The sequence below is a fragment of the Cyprinus carpio genome, chromosome B1 (genome assembly GCF_018340385.1).
Source record: "Cyprinus carpio isolate SPL01 chromosome B1, ASM1834038v1, whole genome shotgun sequence".
NCBI classification, from domain to species: Eukaryota; Metazoa; Chordata; class Actinopteri; order Cypriniformes; family Cyprinidae; genus Cyprinus; species Cyprinus carpio.
Genome location: NC_056597.1, coordinates 5,916,986 through 5,939,477, shown reverse-complemented (window position 1 = coordinate 5,939,477; position 22,492 = coordinate 5,916,986). Strand labels below are relative to the sequence as shown.

Here is a 22,492-nt window from a genome sequence, read left to right as displayed (position 1 = left end):
TGTAGAATTTATTTCAGAACGAATTCTAGATATGAACAGATGTTTTGTAGAGTCTGTTAAGAAGCTTTATCTTTCCTTTTTTAAAATTTAATTTTTGTCTTTAATGGTGATTTGGGGGATGGGTGACAAATGCGCTGTACAGTCGAGGGCGCTAAAGACATCGTTTATAAACATAAGAGATCAGAGGCCGTTCGTACAACGTTATCAAATATGCACTTTTCGAAATGAAAACCAATACAGCTAATGTTTCGTCTGTGTCATCTGCAGGAGAGGTAACTTTACTGTTTTCGCGGATTTCAAGTTTGTTGTTGAGAAGCTGAAGTTGATGAAAGAGTTTGTGCAAGTGTTTAGCAAGCTAACTTAATTGGCTAATCAGTTATTTATTTGATACTTATTTACATCTGTAAACATAAAGAGACTTTCCAAATAGATGTTGTCGTCAAAAAATTTTTTTAATCGCTTTCCATGACCAACTCAGTTATAAAGTATGATCAAAACGATCGCAAGCGCCAGAATTACCACAAGATGTCACTGTTCAACTGTTAACGCACGTTCAATAATATTAAAATCATTTCAGGAGACGTTTGGTACTCTTCTTGTGGTCATACCGACACTGTAACGTTTGTTTACCTCTAACAGTAAACAAAAACAGTTCTGTGTGTTTAAAGGATCTAGGATCAGACTGCTTTGTTCGAGTCAGAAAGCGAGACTTGGAGAAACTGGAGGCAGAAGTCAGGACACTACGAGAGCTTATGCCAAAAGTAATCAATAGTGACTATATTGATACTATCCATAAAGGACGGTCTCTGGACGCATGTAAGCAAAAGCTCGTTCAGTAGCAGTGGTCAGTTATGATACACATGTATAGTAAATAAACTTGTGCAATGGACGTTGTTCCAACAGGGTTGAGCAAAATTCAGAATTGAAGCTTTAATTCTTAAACTGGAATGACAATTAAATTGGCCACACCTCGCAAGAAGTTGAATTTGAATAACAAGAAGATACATTTACTGAATTGCAATTCGAAAGAAACCAACCCAGGTAATGCATCTTAAAAAAAATAAAGCCTTCTTCCACTCTGGTTCACTAAAGCTACTTATGTCACTTACACTATATAATGCTTTAAGCCAACATACAAAGTTTATCTTGGCAAACGTTATCTAGTACAAATTACATCTATATGAATATCTTTGAATTTCATTCATTTCTGCTACCTTATATTTAAATGCAGGTATTTTTTTTTTTTTTTAATTAATCATCTTTTTCCTAGATTTATTCACATTTACATTTAGTCATTTAGCAGACGCTTTTATCCAAAGCGACTTACAAATGAGGACAATGGAAGCAATCAAAATCAGCCAAAGTGCAATGATATGCAAGTGCCACGACAAGTCTCAGTTAGCCTAAGGCAGTACAAGTAGCAAGTTTTTTTTATTTTTTATTATTCAATAAATAAAAAGAATACAGGTAGAATAGAGCAAGCTAGTGTTAGAGGCCTTTTTTTTCTTTTTGTTAGTTGTATAATAAATAAAAAGAGCCTAGATAGAATACAAAACGAATGGAGAAGCTAGTTTTAGTTTATTTTTAAAGAAAACAAGTAGTTAGTAAATGAATAGAGTCTAAAAGTCTAAAAGTTTTTTTTTAAAGAATAGAATTAGAATAGAGATTGCTAGAGTTAGAGGGTCAAATAAAGATGTAAGAGATGTGTTTTTAGTCGATTCTTGAAAATGGCAAAGGACTCAGCTGCTTGGTTTGAGTTGGGCAGGTCATTCCACCAGGAGGGAACAGTTAATTTAAAAGTTTGTGAAAGTGATTTTGTGCCTCTTTGGGATGGCACAATAAAGTGAATTTAGGTAAAGGGGTGCAGAGCCAGTGGTAGTTTTGTAGGCGAACATTAATGCCTTAAATTCTATGCGAGCAGCTATTGGTAGCCAGGGCAAATTGATAAAAAGAGCTGTGACATGCATTCTTTTCGGCTCAATAAATATTAATCTTGCTGCTGCATTCTGGTTTAATTGTAAAGGTTTGAGAGAACTGGCTGGAAGACCTGCCAAGTGAGCATTGCAGTAGTCCAGCCTGGACAGAACAAGAGCTTGAACAAGGTTATGAAGCATGTTCCGAAAGAAAAAGCCCTGATCTTCTTTAATCTCTGATCTTCTTCTGAAATGTAGCGCTAATTCAGTCTCAATTCAATTCTGAATGGTGTACAACCTTGTTTTACAGTGTTTATAAAAATACTAAATGTTAATTCTGACAGTTGTTTTAATAAAAGTTTCTTTATTGTTATATAGTTAAAGAGCGCAGTGACCGTGAGCAGCAGCAACAGAGAGAGGATTGTTTGCACATCCGCTCCAGACTAGATGTTGCTCTGAGCGAGTGTCAGAGAGAGAGACAGGTACTAAAATAGAGAGGAGAGAATGAGAAACTGAAGGGCCTACACTGAAAAGTTTATAGGAAAGCGTCTGCACAAATAGTTTTGCATTAGTATACTGTATGTCTATTAGTGAGGTGGTTCTCAACCAGAGGTCTGGGAACTACTAGAAGGCCTCACCACAAAAATGTTGATTCTAAATTTTTCTAGTTATGTCATGCTCTTTTTTTCTTTTACTATTTGTGAGTAAAAAAAAAAAAAAAAAAAAAAATCATTTCAAATAAATTGGTAATAAAAAGTGTAAAGGCTGAAGAACATTGAGCTAATGAAAAGTAATTAAAGGAACAGGTCACTTGAAGCTGAAAATGTAATTTATGTATTCATAATCCTGGGAGACCTTTGAATATTATTCTTGACAATGTGGATTCGTGGGGTCAAAAAAGTTGAGAACCACTAGTGTGTTGGTGTGAGAGAGAGAGGGACAAATCTCTTCCCCAAATAGGTATATTATGGCTGTCTAGTTATTCATGTGTATATGTACTGTATCTATTTCCTCACATACATTTGCAGGATAAGTTGGTTTTAAAGCAGCAGTTAAGGGAGTGCAAAGAGGAGCTGCAGCAGCAGAAAGCATTTTGTACTGAGCTGGGCACTGCATCTTGCACCCTGCTCTGGAGTGCGTCCCAAAGCGAGGAAGCAATCAGAGACATACTGGCTGCTGTGAGTTTGTACCATTTTAGGAGTGGACACTGTTAAGGGCTGACTTCCAGTTAGATTAAGTGGGCCGGGTTGTTTTGTTAGTGGGAGGACATGAATTTTGCTTTACCTCAAGCAGGTAAGAAAACTCTTCATATATTGTGCATCCACAGGGAAAACTGGAGCCCTTCCTGAGCATTGCAGGTCAAACCCTGGAGACTTTCATCAAGTTTCTGAATGACGAGGCAAAGCCACAACAGAGTTACAATTCAAAAGAGCATCATTTAGTTCTGGCTCTGGCTGGCGTCATTACCAGTGAGGGCACTGAGTTTGTTTTTACTACTAGTTCAATCTAACGGTCATAAATTATTTATATTGTATATTACCATCTCAAGAACAAAAGAAATTATCATTTCATCTGTTTATTGTTTTTAGATATAGCTGCTGTGTCTTGTGGACGGGACTTCTTATCCTCTTCTGCCCACATCCTGTTGGATACTTTGTTGCAGCTGCTGTATCTAATGAAACCAGGAGTGTTTCCAAAACTCAAAGTGTATGTCACAACTTTAAAATACACATCCAAATATTACTATTTATTTATGAATGTACAACATTTTTTGTACACACACACACATATATATATTTTTGAAAATAATGATCACACATGCAGATATATGTACATTTATGGCATTTCCATATATTAAATATATTGTCATTTGAAGTAAAAAAAAAAAAAAAAAAAAAAAACCTATTTCATATATCAACATATATATCTAGCACATACAAATATGTCTGTTTTATAAATTTTTGGATATAAATGTCTTGTATATCCATCCTAAAACCCCTCAATGCATATTGATATTATATAATTAAATCTAAAAGATGTATTATACATGTATTAGACATGTAAAAAATTTATTACAAAACACATAAATATGTTGTTGAAAAAAAACATCATACATATATATTTTTACTATGGGTATTTTATATATGAAATTAACAATTAAACATGAGAGTGTACATATGAAAATTATATATAACTGTATATGTAACATGGCAATATTGCTTTTGCTACAAAGGGCAATATATGTCATATATTACATTTTTATATGGGCAAGATGTGAACTCACATGTCTTTAGTGTGTAATGAAAACCTTACTACTTTTTATTTAATGGTTACACCACATGACAATTTAGAGTCTTGAATAAAAATGTTTTGAACTAGGTTTTGAAAAAAAAAAATCTTTATTGTGGACACTTACATGATGTTTATGCAATATGCAGTTTATTATATGAAACTGAGTTGTTGTTATTATTGTATGCCATATTCAGAATAAGTTGACGTATGTGGTTCCTTCTGAAGTATGTGACTGTTTATTTCTGTGTGCAGATTGATGTTAATGGCTCTATATAACATCACTATTAGTGTGAATGGGCTGAAGCTCATAAGTGAGAGCCCTGGACTTCTACCTCTTCTGAGCACCCTTCTGGAAGGTGCGTATGTGTACGTTTGTGTATGAAGATTGAAGATGATGTCATTGCACACTGATTCCGAAATTCTCATCCAAAATTTTTGCACAATTGCACATCTGTTGTGCCAATCACGTTTACACATTGCCTCCGAAACTTTTGTCCGTCATAAAAAAAATCAGACCAGTTTTTATTTTCTGTGTTTTCGCATCCATAGCAAGCATTTTGATAGGAAAATATGACAAATACAGTGTCCAAGGACCTTTAGAGTTCATTTAATCTCAGTTAAATGCCTTCTCAGCACTGTTCATAGAGGATTATATTGAGCTCTCTAACCCCCTGACATGCATATAAACACTCTCTCGCTCTCCCACAGACCCTGACCCAGAAGTGTGTCTGCAGTCATTGAGGCTCCTTCAGTCCTTACTGCTGGAGAGAGAGGTCATGTCACACATTACAACTGATTTTCTGAGCTCTTTTCCACTCAGATGTATTCACCATCTAGCTTCAAGCCGCCACCCCGCTCTCAAGCAAACAGCTCAGGAGACACTGGAAGATTTGGCTAGCTTTACAAACTCCCAGACTAAAGACTCAGAGAAGGAGCAGTGAAGCCCAGGCCTTCATACTCACTTAAAAATGTAGGTCTAGGTCCAGCAAACCGCATACTAATTCTAAAACTTGGCCATGTTCAAACCTAGAGATTTCCAAGAATTAGTTTTCATTCCACAGTTTGATAGTTTAGTCATCTTGTACTGTCTTAGGCCCTTGAAGTGACTTCTACAGAACTTTCTAAGCTTTATTTGTGACGTAAATGCTGAACACCTCTATAGATAGATGTGCATGTCTTTTATAAAATGTGAGAAGAGATGTTGTAGCGTGTTTTTTTATTCTGTGTGTGCTTTTTATATCTTTTTGTTCTGTGTGTGATTTTAGTATAATATATGTGTGTGTTGTGTTTTTTATAACACACACAAAATATGCTGTCTCTGTAGTCCAGCCTACATGGAATTCTAAACTTAAACATTGGAATGATAAATCTTCCCTTTACAAGAAGCCTTACTTAGGATCATTGTAAGGACAGAACACAGCAATCAGCATATATGTCACAGAAAAAACTAAAGTGTGGCCCTTTGGGAGTCAGCAGCAATAATGTTAGACATGATGGTGTATCTAAAGTTAAATGCAGTTAAATTATCTTTAAGTTGATGTTTTATTTCTAAACTTTGACTAATAGAATGTTCTTAAAAATGTTTGATTGTTTTCATTTTCATTGATTGCTTTGATTGTGGTCTTTCTCCATTTCTCCTTTTATACTGTTCATTTCTTATGTATACCTGTATTATTGAGCAAAGATCTGTTCAGTTTCAACAATTAAAGGTGTTACAAGTTTTTTTTTTTTTTTTTTTTTACTCTGATTATTTGTCACACAAGAAGTTCTGTTCTGTAAAAGTGTTTGACACCAATTTGTGAGATGTTCATTTGTCCATCTCAATGAGGTCATTTGATGAGATGAAAGCTGATGTCAGAGTTAATCAGACTAAAAAATTAGGTCTTCGATGGGGGAGATTGTCGAAGAATAGATCAGTTTAATTGAATGCTATAATGAGAGTACATAGTCCTAGTCCTCATGTCAGTTCAAATTTTACATTCTGTCTATGAATGCATGTACAGGATGTCTCGATTTATTTATTTTTTATTCACTTTTTAAGCAGAGGGAATCAGGCCATTCAAGAAATGCTGAAGAAATAGGGATATGTTTAAAATATAGGTTTGTACAGTTATCGATAGACTATGCTTTAGTGCAGTGATCCTCAAATCTGGCTTGCGAGATCCACTTTCCTGCAGAGTTTAACTCCAACCCTATTCAAACACACCTAAGTTTGCTAATCAATGTCTTGGGGATCATTAGAAAATCACAGGTAGGTTTGATTAGGGTTGGAGCTAAACTCTGCAGGAAAGCCGATCTTGCGAGCCAGATTTGAGGATCACTGCTTTAGTGGGATAGATGACTAAATCATGAGATAAAAGCCCTTGTCAATGAAAGCTTGATGAGACAGCCCTTTTCATTGACGTATCTTTTCTGCATTTATTTTTCAAATTCATATCTCTTTCTTTAGATATTTTATTCCAGGTTCATTCAGCACAAAACAAATTAGGTTTTTATGCATCACTTTTTATTATTAATTAATTGTTAATATTTATTAATCAGATGTTATGTTGCATCAAAAATACCCAAACTCAAATGTAATATATGTACATATTAAAACATGCATATATGATATATTGTCATATGAAGTAAAAAAAATATATATATGAAACCTATGGGAACAATTTAATATATAAACATATCTAGCACACAAGAGGTGTTTGTGAAATACATTTTTGGAAATATATGTCATGTATATGTATATCCATCCTAAAACCCGTCAATACATGTTATTATTATATAAGTAAATATAAAAGATAGACATTAAATATTTGCATTTCACCTTGATTTCTGTAGCTCTATCTCTTCACAGAAGACTCTAAAGTCATTTCAATGTTTACATTTCTTTCAGTGTTCAAAGTTACACTGTAAATTGACTTGAACCTTTTTAAAAACGTTTTTATTCAAAAATTATTGCTGTTAATTATGTGTACACATTATGAACTTATTAAAGTCAAATAAACAAAGAACGTTTCTACCAAACACTTACTTACACAACTATTCCTTAAAATAAACACTGCCCAAATACTAATTGTTTTGAAGCCACTATTTACTGTACTGACTTGTGTACATGTTTCTATGTACATACTTGCATTTAGCATTATAAATGTAAAACCAAACATGGTTAGATGGTAACATATCTGCATTTGTTTTGCTTCTTAGTGATTAAACCCTAATATAACAAGAATCAGATGTCTTTGTTGGTATTGTTATTCTTTACCGTAAGCAGGAATGTAGGAGCAGAGGGATGTAGGAACAGATGACAAGTGATAATGAGAGAGGGAAAAGAAGGTTTCCAAGAGGGAGTTCTTTAAACTGGCGTCCAAAAACACATCCTGACTGGTTCACTGACCCTGGGGGACACCCAATACCTTTCTTCTTGCATCCAAGTTTTCCTGCCTCACATCCATTCACGAGTAACAGTCCACCCAAAACCCAAGCTCAGTAAGCCAGAAAGATTAACTGAATGCACTAAAACTGAATAAAAGCTTAAATGATTCAGCGCGTGCTTGGACAGAATAATTTACCTTCTCCCTAATCCGCCCAACTATACTTCACTGAGAGAATCAGATTTAACTCTGCTGCCGCCTACATTTGCGTCATGATGCCTACAGCGCTCTGCAGTTTGCTTTATAGTGCTATAATGTACTAAAGAAGATCTTTGTAAACGCTCCCCAAGGCAGGGCACTACTGCTATATACAGTCTATGGCTATACCGTTAATCGCAGGTTATTGGGTGAACACCCATCAGATAGTAGCTAAATGTCTGGGAACTTGTGGTACTGCGTACGCGTGTGCTGTTAAGTTGCTGGGCAACATGAAATTTCGTTTCAGCGGCTCTCTGACGCAAAAGTGACGTTAATAAAGTAAGAATAATTTTGTTATGGTATGTTGGCAGGAGGCGGAGACGATCTCATCAACTTCGTTGACAACTCTGAGGGGAATATGCTGCTTGATGAAACGTGGAGCGGTTGTTGGCAGGGACGTGGGAACTATATTGTGAGAGGGGGGGGCGGGATTCTTTGGGGGGTGGGGGGGGGGGGGGTTAGTGTAGGCCTATAGTAGGCTGTGTTATGTATCCTGATTGACTTTATGTTTAGTTAAATCTGTTTTGCACATGCATCGCCACAGAGTTAACCATTTCAGACAGTACAGGACAGCCTCTGTCTCGTTCACTTCACGTCTGTGGCCGTTACGCACAGCTCAGTGTGGCCCAGGCACGGCGCCAGGATTCCGGTTTTGGATGGGCCAGACCAATCGTGGGTGGGCCTTAAATTAAAAATGTTAAATTAAAAAAAAAAAAAAAAAAAAAAAACCTTTATCCAAATCACTGCTTAACCTAATAAATAGCCTGTTATAGTATATAACAGGCTATATTTATTACTGTTATATTATCTGTGCGTATACATAATATAGATTTTAATAGCTTGATGCTCTTTAAATATTTTGTTGCATTGTTAAAAGTTTCGGTGCATAGGACAGACCTATCCGCGATCGCTCTCCAAGGTTCTGACCAAAGAAGAGCGCTTTGGGAATCTCCATTACGCATGAAACGCATCATACCTGGGCTGCGTTTCCCGATAACATTGTCTCTTAGCGCGCTACGAAGACTCTTCAGGTATAACTTAACTAAAGGTATACTACCACTAAAGGTATACCATTGCTAGGCGTCTTCAGGGGTATCATCCACTCGCGAGGCATAGGCGCTGAAAGGCAGAGGCGCTGGCGCCCTCCTAGCAACGGCGCTGTTTTTTGGTAAAACATGATTTTGACGACTTCATTAAGTTTTTGTTTTATAGAAAACTCTTTTTAAAAGATATTCGTTTTTTTGTATAAATTGTATCTTAATTTTGATCAATGTTTTATCAATCAATTGCCCATATTTAATAAATAAGAAGCAAATATATAGCAGACAATGTAATAACCTTAGTGTAATTGACAGAATTACTAAAAAATATTTTGCTACCTAAAAGTCAAAGATTTTTTGTGTCACGCATGCATGCATGTCTATTTCCCTCATATTAAATATAAAACGCATGTGGACTGATATTTTTCCAATGTCTGGACTCCTTTATTAATAGAGTATATAAACAGACGTTTCAGTATATTGGTATTAAATGCATTTTCTGAGAATTTATATTTCAAGTTTTTACTGCAAATGTCGAAATGCGCGCTCTTTGGTCCATCAGTGCTTTAATCACTGATCACATTAGAATAAAATATCTCATAATAAAAATACAAAATCGACTGATTTATGAATGTATATGCATAGTTCTCATCAGTCGGAAATACAGATAAACGCTTTCATTTGTTGTATTTTTGATCCTGAAAGAAAACAGAACAACAAAAGAGCGAATCATATGCCTACATGGAGTCTGTACGTGTTATGCTTCTTACGCGGACTTTTGGGACTCAGTTTTTGAACTGGTGTCAAGGCGCAATGAATGAAATGCACAAATGGTAATTAAATAGTACCCCTGAAATGAACGAATGAATGATGATCTGCTTTTATGTAATTTTTCCTTTTTTATTCAGAATATTCACAAATGTGTTAGCTATGGCATGAAAATATCTGATATTCCGATTGTCAAATACATGCAAGTGGAAGTGTATTGTTGTTTAAACACCTTTATAACGATCGCGTTAGCTGTATGCGCGATATAATTTTATGACACAAACTTTTGAAATGTAGGCTTAAATCAAACACATTTTAATTCAGATTCTGTATGTATATTTTTTTTTTATATCGTATATATATATATATATATACATACATATATATACATACATACATATATATATATATATATACATACATACATATATATATATATATACATACATACATATATATATATATACATACATACATATATATATATACATATACATACATATATATATATATATATATATATATATATATATATATATATATATATATATATATATATATATATATATATATATATATATATATATATATATATATATACGGAAAACAAAAACAACGAAAAAAAAACAGCTGGCTGACCCCTAGAGGGGTGGGGTGGGGAAGAGAGGGGGGGCGGCCGGCCTCCCCGCCCCCCCTGTTCCAACGTCTATGGTTGTTGGAGATATGATGACAGCCCAGCGCGAGATGACTGACTGCTCATGAGGGAACAAGAAAATAATTTGGATATTGACTTCTAAAACAGGCTTATTATCTTAATTTAAAGGATTCCTGAAAATGTTCAGCATATGAAGAGAACTTTATAAAAATGGATTAAGATCGGCGTTCCAAAAGGTAATTACAACCAGAACGTTTTTTTTTTTCTTTGAAGCTATTAATATTTATTTATTTATTTAACGTTATTTATTTATTTAACAATTTGGTTAGGCTATAGGCTACGAATATTAAGGAAGCTGAACATTACTTTTGAATGTTCTGAAACTAAAACGTTTTAGAAGAAAAAGAAGACGTTACATGAATAACGTTTTTGTGCTGACGTTTTGAGAACATTATTAAAGAAAACTTGACGCAATGCCGTTTGTTCGTAACTTTAAGAGAACCTTGCCAGAACGGTTCAGAGAACTGATAATCTGAAGTTGTTACTTCAAAAAGATGTTTCTACATGACTTAACGCATATAAAATAATAATATGTAGGCTATATAAATGCATTTTGGTTGATTTAGCGGTATTAGTACAAAATATGTAGGCTACTTAGAACCGGTTAATTTAGATGTTAGCCTAACAGTTTTAGTTTTACCATTTTTTCCCAGTGTAACGTTACCCTTTGTGAACAACACACTTTTATTTCACATTTAAACACCTTTTATTTCAGTATAGCTTAATGTGTGCAGTATACATTAATATATTAACTGAAATATAAAATATTTAATAAATATTAACTGAAGTGTCAGTGATAACGGCTTATTTGATCTTGTTGTTTAGGCCTACTTTGTCACAATGATGATTTTGTCAGAGGAAAAAGTGGTGAACCACTCCGGCAGACCACTGCAAGTAGGTTTCTACGAGATCATCAAGACATTAGGCAAAGGAAACTTTGCTGTAGTCAAACTAGCTAGACATAAAGTCACCAAAACAGAGGTATGTTGTGGTTTTTGATATTCTTTATAAAGTCTTTTCCTCTGCAATATACATTTACAATAATTCGAACAAATATGCTGATAGCTCTGGGCTACATGTAATAGAAGTCACTGCTCATTTATTTCATGTTAAATTACCTTTTTATTTATTTTACTTCTTTTTATTACACATAGGCCTGTTTAAGTAATTTAACTTCTTACTTTTAATAAACAAACCTATTCTTTGGTTGTGCTTTAACAGGTTGCCATAAAAATCATTGATAAAACTCGACTGGATGAATCTGACCTGAAGAAGATTAAACGAGAGGTTCAGATCATGAAGCTTTTGAAGCACCCACACATAATCAAGCTCTACCAGGTGTGTGTGGGCTTGTGTTGTTCATTCATTATGATTTATTGTGTAATATATTCAGGCACACAAAGTGTTGATAGACCTTGGTCAATAACACCTTTATTGATCCATGTTCATTTGAAATTAGGGTTTAAGATGTCTTGTATTTTCACTGATTCTCTTATTAAACTGATAGTTTATCTGTATTTACCTTTGAGTTTCACCTCACTTAACTAGTTTAAGCCAGCAGTAAGCCAGTTTACAATGAGCTTACATTATCCTAATGCACCATGACTTTCCCATGGTTGCTGCTTCCTCCCTACACTGGTCTCTCAGGAGTATGTGGAAGAGGGAAAATAATGACCTCACAATGGAAAGGTCACAATACAACTGCTTTCTCAATAATTTAACATTTGAGTTCAAAATTCATTTAGATGCATACATTTTGAGTTTTTATGGATATTTTGACTTTTTAATGGAGAGTACAGAAAAGAGCAGACATTAGAAAGGAGATGGAATCAGAAGATGATCCAGGATTCCAACCTATGTTCTCTTGAGAAACAGCTCCTTTGTGTCAAGCATGTGCACATGTTATTCTGCCATGACAAAAAGTTGAAATTTTTATACCTTAAAACATTTCGATTCTTTATGAAGAATGACTGCTTATTACCAGTCTGAAGAATTCATGTTTTTACTTTTTGGAATTTATAGGTTATGGAGACTAAAGACATGCTGTATATTGTGATGGAGCATGCCAAGAATGGAGAGATGTTTGGTAAGCCTAAAGAGAATCTTTTAACCTAAAAATCTGTATTCTATCTTATTTTATCTTATCTTTCTCTTTCAAAGATTATCTTACTTCAGTTGGTCATCTAAGTGAGGCAGAAGCTCGTTGTAAATTCTGGCAAATCCTTGATGCTGTAGAATATTGTAACAATCATCACATTGTACACAGAGACCTGAAAGCAGGAAATTTACTCCTAAACAGTAACATTAATATAAAACTGGCAGGTAAGAAAGATCATGTACTTCTATTTTTATTGCATCACTTTTTTTAATTAAACCATTATTTTAGTAAAGTAAATCATTAGAATTGTTATGTAAGTTAATTGTAATAATAATTGATATTATTGTAATAATAATCAAACATGACATAAGTGACAGATTTATCCTGTGAATTTCTCCTCCATTTTTGTCGACATTGTTATTAGACAAATTAATCTAGGAAGTCAAAAGTGCTGTTAGAAACCTTACTTTTGCTACAAGTGCCCATTGTTAATACCTCATGGCTAGTAATATACGGTATCGCTCCATTTTTCTTCAGACTTTGGTTTTGGGAACTTCTATATTCCTGGTAAATCTTTGTCTACCTGGTGTGGGAGTCCTCCCTATGCCGCCCCAGAGGTCTTTGAGGGGAAGGAATATGAGGGACCATCCTTGGATATCTGGGTAAGATCTTCAGCTTGAGTATACTCACTGAACTTTAACAAATAGTCTAATATAAATAAATTCAATTTGCTTTTGGGCATGAAGGAAGTGTCTGAAATGTGAATGTCTCCCTACTGCCTCTTAGAGTATGGGAGTACTGCTGTATGTATTGGTTTGTGGCACACTACCTTTTGATGGCACTACTCTCCCTGCCTTAAGAAGAAGAGTCACTGATGGACGCTTCAGAGTGCCATTCTTCATGTCACAAGGTATGTTCCTCCTATATGTAGAGCGGCCCTTGTGAAACTGAAAAAAAAAATGGTAACCTAATAATGGTAACATCTAAATTAACTGGTTTTATTTAAGTAAAAATATTATTTAGTATCACTTAATCAAACTAAATACATTACTTTATACCAAGGAAGCTATTTTTATGGGTTAAATCAAGTAGAAATAGCCCTTTAAAGTGCAGGTTCAAAGCTATTTCTACTTGATTTAACCATAAAAATGATGTTGGTGTAAATTCATGTACTTAGGTTGATTTTTAATCCCACACAGTTCACAATTTGATGGCTATAATAACTGTGTATTCATTTTTATTGTTTTTATTATTTTAAAATCTTGCCATTCTGGCATGTTTAGTTGGGGACACTTAATATTCAACAATATTATTGAATTGACTGTACAGACACTATTGAATGAGCACTGAACTGAGCTGGATGATGGCATCACTGTTTTCTACAGAGCGGCTTTACAGCTGATTTGAACTCATTTCATAGTTGATGATCTTTACACATGTAATTGAACTGAACTGAATCAACACTAAGCAGACCTCATCTTAACAATGACACTTGATTTTTTTTCAAAGCTGCTTTACAGCATCTCTGTTTAAATCCTTTTTTCCTGTTTTTCCCTGTAAAACTACTTTGAAACAATCTGTATTGTATAAAGCTCTATATAAATAAAAGTGACTTCATTTGGCTTGAAGAGATAATTTAACCAAAAAATGAAAAGTCTGTCATCATTTACTCACACTTATGTTGTTCCTCATACAGGTTTGGAACAACAAAAGTTTGAGTAAATGATGACAGTCTGTTCATTTTTGGGTGAACTATTCCTTTAGCTGACACTTATCACATGATGTGGTGTGCTGAAATCTTGTCTTATTTAACCCTTGCCATTTACCTCGTTCCACAGACTGTGAAAGCCTTATACGGAGAATGTTGGCTGTTGACCCTTCTAAGAGATTCAGTGTGGCACAAATCAAGCAGCATCGCTGGATGCAGGCTGATCATTCGGCTTTATGTCAGTCCCTTTCTACCTCTTCCTGCCTTGAGGCTCAGGAAACTTACAATGAAGCAGTTCTGAGTATTATGCAGACAGTGGGAATTGACAGGAAGAGAACCATAGAGGTGAGGAGCCTCTCTGGATCAAGCTCTGTGTGGGAAGCTCAGTCAATAATGAAAATTTTGTCATCAATTAATCACCCTAAAGTTGATCCAAACCTGTATGACTTTTTGTTCGTCTGTGGAATAACAGAGAAGATATTTTGATGAAGTTTGAAAACCAAACATGACCATTGACTTCCATTATATGAATAAAATACTTCCATTGTATAAATAAAAAAGACTTCCCAAAATATCTTTAATGTTCCACAGAGGAAAGTCACACAGGTTTAGAATGACATTACAGTGCATAAATGACAACAGAATTGACTAAATATCTAAATGACAACAAATGCTGATAATGATCTGAGGAATATTCTGTTTTAGAATTAAAATTCTGCTTAATGCCTCATTAAAACTTCTAATTCCGAAAAGCTTATGGCTCAAAAGCTTGGAACTCTTTTCTGCATATAGCACACTGCAAAAAGTGGTACCCTGATGTTAAATAATATTTTTTTTTTTTTACAAAACCTGTTCATTTAGGTGTTACCATTTTTCAGTGTAGGGAAGGAGATGCTAACTAAGTGTTTTCATGCATTTTCAATTGACTATTGACTAAAAACATGCATCTTTATTCAGTCTCTTCAGAACAGTAGCTTCAACCACTTTTCTGCTATCTACTGCCTGCTGTTAGAAAGAGTGACGAAGCATCAAGCACTGCAGCAAAGCAATCTGGGAAGTGAGTGGCTGAAAGAACCATGTCACTCTCCTCAGGGGATGGTGCTGCCTCTGGAGGAGGATCTCAGCATACTAGAATATGCACGCTCTGCTTCTGCTGCCTGTCAGCTGGAGACTACAGCATATAAGGAGTTACAGGTGGGGCATTTGAAAAAGGAGGAGAAAGAGGATCAAGCCCTGGACTGTCCTTCTGTGGAGTCCAGAAAATCACACAGACACACTACCCCAGATGCCTCTGCATCCCAGAAGTATTCCTGCTTGCCAAGTAAGTTTGAAAGAATCTCTAAAGAAATGACAACAAATTCATTATGATTGGTCAATTCACTGAAATATTGCGGACACCCGAAGACCTCCATCATCACAATATATACTTATTTAGATTTTAATTTACTGCACACAGTTTCCATTGTTCATGCAGTGCACAGTGCTAACCACTTAATTTTGCCATTTTAGTCCTTATACAGTATATGTAAATAAATTGACATTTCAAACCAGATTACAATGGCTGTAGTTGCTTGATAGGACTGCTACCTTCCTTTAGTAAACTGCAGTTTCCACACAGTACAATCTCAAACGTCACTACTTGACTTAAAATAATGCAGACAGAGTAATGTGCTAGATGTGAGGATGAGATGAGTCACTCAACTCTGAATATTTCTGTACATAACTGTTTAACAGTGCCAGAAACTTTAAAGTTCAAATTCAAAGTTATAAAAACTCTTTTACAAGTTACCATAGCAACAGTGACCAATGTAATATCCAGTGCCGGCGCTGTGGTGGGGCATTCGAGGGCCGTGCCCCCCCTAGCGGTCATTGATGCCCCTCCTACAGGCTTATTATTTTAATATTAAATGTTCAAACTGTAACTTAAATAAAATAAAATAAACAGAATGGGGAAAATGCATAATTTTTGTTGTTCATGGCACGTTACTAGGCTTCGTCATGGTGAATGCTTATTGGTCGCCGAGTAAACTTGTTACATTTGATTTGCAGCGCGCGCGCAAAATCCATTTCAAGTTGAAGAACAGTTTGTCCGTCTATATTATAGACAGTTGTTAGCAGCTAATTTAAAAAAAAGCAGGTGAATTGTTGATGAATGTTTGTGGGTTCTAACTGCATTTGTGTTTTATACTTGGCTGTCTGTAAAGATATATGGGCTTATGCATGTCATTTCTGCTTGGTGCGTGCATAAACTGCTGCGAGGAGTGTAACCCAGGTTAAAAACAAGTATTAGCATAAAGTAATAGCAGAATATACATTTATTTTTGTCCTTTATTTATTTTGTTTAGAAAATGAGTCCTTTAGAGTATTTAAAGTCCTTGAAACCCTAAGAAAAAACGGTGTTTAAAGAAATTATTTTATTTGTTGAAGCACACTTTGTATTTTCTGTATTTTATTTTTTTCCATTTCCTGTATTTTATTTTATCTTTATCTATTTCTCAAGTTCTACAAAATTTGCATTCTACGCAAATCAAAAACTAAAAAATCAGTTAAACCTTATACCTTGTGTGAGTGGCTCATTATTGTTCTGACATCCTTCTCTGCAGGCGAATTTTAGTCTTCTGATTTAATTGGTCCATACGCAGACATTTGTATGATGATGTCCAACTCGTTTTATGAAGAAAAAAGCCTTAAGTTTTTCAGAAACATCTATACGAAAAAAACTTTGTCTGATGGGGACTTTTTTTTTTGCCGGTTTTTCAAAAGCTTCAAACTGATTCAGTGTTTTTTTTTTTTTTTTTTTTTTTTTTTTTTTTTTGTCGTCGTAATTTGTTAATTATTTAAGTATAAAAATATATAGCTATTCATTGAAGGCCTATTTTATGTTTTTTTTTATTTAGCCTATATTATATTTATATTATTATTTTCTGTCCTGTTCTGTTGTTTAGGCTATCTGTTCTGGGCCGGGTTTCCCGATATCGATGTAGCCTAGCCTGTCTTAGCTCTTAAAAGCGCTCTCTACATGCAAGGTTATGAACTTTAGCCGCAATTCCTCGCGCGTTTCCCAAAAATGTACATTTTCCCAAAAATGTAGGCTACTGAACTCGTAGAACGCGAGAATAGGTTACATTTTGCTGACGTGCTGAACTAGGCTATACTAACCTTATATGGAATCGTATTCTGAACGTTTAACCTAACAATCGTCATCTTTTGTGTATTAGGAATCAAGACAGGTAAAAAAAAAAAAAAAAAAAAAAAATTATATATATAGTAACATTCTATATAGATAGATCATTGGAGCTAACATTCTAGGGTAGAATGTCATTCTATTTAGATCATTGGAGCCGTATCCGGTCCGCAAACAGCAATTTTCAGCGCTGTCTTCTGTTCCTCTTTTAGATAAAAACCTATATAGATTCTATATAGATCTTTCAGATTTAGGTCTGGATTTCCATGCTACTATGATGTTGCCAATGCGTCAAAAAAATATTTTATCAAACGACAGTGCCCCCCCGCCGATGATCAAATGCCCCTCCAGTAGATCTGCTCTGACGCCGACTCTGTTGATGGTTATATGAACTTCTTTTATATGGTGGAGAACACCACCTGCATAGTGGCCCCGAGGTAGTTTGAGTCTGAGACCTGTGCTCTAGATTAGTCTTCACTGCAAATTCCATTAATTATAACTTATTGTCAGCTTAACTGTTGTCATATATGAAGGCTAATTTAACTTTTCTTTTTGGAATGTATACATTGATTTTATTATTAATTATTGCATTAATTATTAAATATTATAATTCTTGATGGTGATTATTGCATTTAACTTCCCATAAATTACACTGATATTAAAGTGATGCAGATTGTAGAAATTTACCATTACAACAATCACCAGGAATGGGTGCCGTCGGAATGAGAATCCAAACAGCTGATAAAAACATCATAATAATCCACAATGAATCCATCAATGAATGCCTTGTGAAGTGAGAAGCTATGTTTGTAAGAAACAAATCCATAATTAAGACTTTTTAACTTTAAACTATTGACACCAGCTAAAATACAAGTCCTCTATTCATAATGTTGCTTTCTCCAGTGAAAAAGTCGTCTCATCTGAATCAGGAGAAAAAATATGCACAGATTAAAGACCATTTACAAGACAAAAGAGGCCAAAACAGTTCTAAACAAATATGCTGTTGGATTTTGATGTTAGAGGACAACAGGGGATGGACTTTCACTGGAAGAAGTGTTCTCATGGATTATGGACTCATATTTTAGCCAGAAGCAATGGTTTGAAGCTAAAAGCATCTTAATGATGGATTTGTTTCTTACAAACATGCATTTTACTTCACAACAAGTTGATTGATGGACTGGACTGTGTGAATTACTTGTGAAGTATTGTGATGTTTTTATCAGCTCATTCTGACGGCACCCATTCACTGAAGAGCATCCATTGGTGCACGAGTGTTGTAATACTAAATTTCTCCAAATCTGTTTTCCATGAAGAAACAAACTCATATACATCTTGGATCTGAGGGTGAGTAAATTTAATAAAATTTTAATTTTTTCTGTCAACTATGTTTTTAATATTATCTGTTTCTTGCTTCAGGTATTGTCATAAATCATGTTGATGGCTCCACCTCAGACTGCTGTCTCCAGTCCTCTCCTTATGCTTCTACGACTTTCACCACCGTGTCCAACCCATTAGAGATTAGCACTGACACCAGTGGCCGCACGATTCAGGGATTACATCCATGTTCACTAGGAAATCCTGGCTTTCGTTCATCCACCCTTGGGCACCAGAGTTATCTTCCTCTACCCAGCTTTCAGGAGGGAAGGAGATCCTCAGATACCTCACTTGTACAAGGTCAGGGGAACAGCTCACAGTGCAGATTCTATCACTGTAATAGTTCTAGCTGATTAAACAACTTTGCCTCTTTTTTTCAGGTGTGAAGGCTTTCCCAACTCATTTGAGAAAGAATGGTCATATTAAGGGCCAGCTGAGTTGGAATGAATTGAAGGGGCCTGTGCTACGCACGTGCATCCCAGATAACAATCCACAAAGTGGTAGTACATTGATGGTTTTGACAAACCCTCCATGCTTCCCAGTGGTGCACCACAATAGAGTCTTGAAGAATTCTTTAAGAAATGAAAGGTAAAAATTCAGTGAATAATGACTGACCCTTGGAAATAAGAAGTTAAGAAGTGCACATAATTGTATTTTCTGTGTACTACAAATATTAGAAGTACATTTTTTAAAACTTATTGCATATAATGTAATATTAATTAGATAAAAGACCATTTAAGTGTAATTAAAAATAGACACTTTTATGACTGTTTTTTAACAAACTTAAGTGCACTTTATAATAATATTTAGCAAATAATGCCAAAAGGGAACTATGTATTCATTATTTATTGGATCAAGTAACTGGTTTGGAGGATTCCTACAGAATATTAGACATCCCGCCAGCACTTGTTTAGCGAATGTTTATTAAGAGTGTCTGTAATAGAATGTTACTCTCTTAGCCATAAATAATAAAATCATAATACACATCCAACACACTTTCAACAGCATGTTGCTGTGATCGGCATAATTAGGGGACTCCAGTTATGAGCAAAACTACAAGAAGCAAGCAGAGTAAAGGATAAAGGCAATATGTTATATTCAGCAGATCTACAGCCTGAAAGTAACATCCATTTCTTAATTCAAACAGACCTCTATAAAAGAATCAGAATAAGCTTTATTCACCAAGTATGCACAAACACACAAGGAATTTGTTCTGGTTTCCAGGAGCTCTTGGTATATACAGTACATACAAAATTTAAATAATTTTTGAATAATATTAAGAAAAGTAAAAAAAATAAACAAATAAATTGAACATCAAGATCAATAGGTTTATGTACAGATGTTAAATGTTAATTGGTGTATTTTATGCCCTCTGCTACCTATTTTAATTTTAAAAAGTTCAGAGAACTGATTTTAATAAATATAAACTATATCATATGATTGTGATTTTTTTTTTCTTTTTGGTAGGTTGGTTCCCTTCTCATGCCATCAGAGGGAGTTGCAGTTTCTCTCAGTGCAGCCTGCTCATTCCCCTGATCATGTGAAGAACGGTGCAGGTCTGGAATCACAGAGCTTCTCTAGTCCACCTCAGCATGAGAGGATTCCCATCAGTCACTTATCCTGCTCCCAGAAGCCTCGGCTCCCACCACAGTCAGCTCTTCAGGACTCTCTATCTTCTCTCTCCTGTTCTTCCTCCATTGTGGCATCAACCGCACAGCTTCTTGAAACTGGACTGCAGATCAGTCCACAATCTCAGTCTCTGCCTCAGGCTGGGCTTCACATTGGCACTGTATTACCCTCAGCTAAGTGACAATGATTTGATCCATTGTTAATAATACACAGTTTAGTATTTGTGTAGTATGCACTTAGTAGGGCTTGAGAGTTTAAGAGTGAGTGATTGAAACTGACTGTTAAATAAATAGTCTCTAGATCTGGTTTAGCTAGATGTGTGTCTGTATAGAAGTAAATAGTTTTATAGAGACCTCATATTGCTTGGACTTTTTTGTCATGATTATAGTTATTTAGGCCTAGATATTCTCCATCAAGTGTTTTATATAAATATATTATTATTATACATCAATTAAACAGTTTACTATGACTCATGTAGATGTTTTTGTATCATCATTTAATAGTAACATTATTTTTATCATTAAGAATAGACAATTACTTAAGTTGATATTCCTGCTAAGATTTCAGTACCGGTTATAAATAAATATAATTTTTTAATTTAAAATAGTGGAATACTAATTCATGCTTAGAGCTATTGTGTTCATTTAGGCATCTTTTGCTTGCACTTTTTTAAAATTACATGTACTTACAATGTACTTAAATATGAAAGTAATGGATAATATAAGGTAACTACATGTGTTAAGGTTAGGTTTAGTGGTAGGTTCATTGTGAAAAGTGAAAGTGACGTGACATACAGCCAATTATGGTGAACCATACTTGGAATTCATGCTCTGTGTTTAACCCATCCAAAATGCACACACACAGCAGTGAATGGGCAGCCATTTATGCTGCGGCACCCGGGGAGCAGTTGGGGGTTCGGTGCCTTGCTCAAGGGCACCTCAGTCGTGGTATTGAGGGTGGAGAGAGTGCTGTACATTCACTCCCCCCACCTACAATTCCTGCTTGCCCGAGACTCAAACTCAAAACCTTTGGATTACGAGTCCAAATCTCTAACCATTAGGCCACGACTTCCCCTCAGTTGTTTATACCTAGTTATTACCCAGTTATTGTAATCACTATAATCTATGTAACTTACATAAAAGTAACTTTTATGTTACTTAAAAGTAACATATCCTGCAAAAAAAAGTTACTTTTAAGAAATATTTGTACGATTTAACTAATAAATTAGTTTTGCTGGTATAAATAATGTATTTAGGCCGATGCAGCGATATATACAGGTGCATATCAATAAATTAGAATGTCGTGGAAAAGTTCATTTATTTCAGTAATTCAACTCAAATTGTGAAACTTGTGTATTAAATAAATTCAGTGCACCCTTCACAAGGAGGGTAAGCCACAAACATTCATTGCCAAAGAAGCTGGTTGTTCACAGAGTGCTGTATCCAAGCATGTTAACAGAAAGTTGAGTGGAAGGAAAAAGTGTGGAAGAAAAAGATGCACAACCAACCGAGAGAACCGCAGCCTTATGAGGATTTTCAAGCAAAATCGATTTAAGAATTTGAGTGAACTTCACAAGTGTCAGGATCCCAGTTTATGTTCCCCTGTCTTGGTTTTGTGGACTCTTATTTTGAAATGTTCTTGTTCCACTTTGTTTCTGTGTTCCCTTGTTCCTTTGCCCATCTTGTTAGTTCTATAATAATTGATAAGCTCCTCCCTCCTTGTTACCTCGTTATCCTGTCAGTATATAACTCAGTCTCAAACCACCATTCACTGCCAAGTATTGTTTAGCCCATGTTGTCTCGTTTCCTGCCTTGTCTTACCTTTGTGTTTTGTTCTTGGATTATCTACCTGGTTTTTGATTCTTGCTTCTGTATTTATGGATTTATCCTTTGGGTTACCCTGTCTGGATATTGTTCGCTGGAGATTGACCGCGCCTGTTTTTGGATTATTCTCTAGTCTCGCCCATACCATACCTGTTTGCCATTGTTTCGACCCTGCCTGTGTTTTTATAAAAGCTTGCACTTGGATCCGCTCGCCTCATGTCTCATCGGCTCAAACGTTACAACAAGGAATGGACTGAGGTTGGGGTCAATGTATCAAGAGACGTGTCAAGGAATTTGGCTACAGTTGTCGTATCCCTCTTGT

General features: G+C 35.2%; 2 protein-coding genes across 3 annotated transcripts; both read left to right on the top strand.

The window, feature by feature from the left end:
• The first annotated feature begins 35 nt into the window (after nt 1-35).
• Nucleotides 36-5,401, top strand: LOC109094471 (heat shock factor 2-binding protein-like). Its single transcript, XM_019108185.2, has 8 exons — nt 36-272; nt 669-816; nt 2,292-2,395; nt 2,942-3,091; nt 3,241-3,382; nt 3,503-3,620; nt 4,458-4,561; nt 4,914-5,401. Exons 1-8 carry the CDS (start codon nt 225-227, stop codon nt 5,144-5,146), a joined length of 1,047 nt encoding a protein of 348 aa, XP_018963730.1. The 5' UTR covers nt 36-224; the 3' UTR covers nt 5,147-5,401.
• A 4,954-nt stretch (nt 5,402-10,355) lies between these two features.
• On the top strand, nt 10,356-21,281 carry LOC109098088 (serine/threonine-protein kinase SIK1-like). 2 transcript variants are annotated; one of them, XM_042716339.1, is made up of 12 exons: nt 10,356-10,530; nt 11,180-11,248; nt 11,576-11,692; nt 12,377-12,440; nt 12,515-12,676; nt 12,990-13,114; nt 13,239-13,362; nt 14,291-14,505; nt 15,118-15,481; nt 18,761-19,018; nt 19,099-19,306; nt 20,186-21,281. In XM_042716339.1, exons 2-12 carry the CDS (start codon nt 11,195-11,197, stop codon nt 20,526-20,528), a joined length of 2,034 nt encoding a protein of 677 aa, XP_042572273.1. In that variant the 5' UTR covers nt 10,356-10,530; nt 11,180-11,194; the 3' UTR covers nt 20,529-21,281. The 2 variants fall into 2 exon arrangements, with proteins under 2 accessions (XP_042572273.1, XP_042572272.1); XM_042716338.1 differs by having other exon boundaries at nt 11,180-11,335.
• The last annotated feature ends 1,211 nt before the right edge of the window (nt 21,282-22,492 follow it).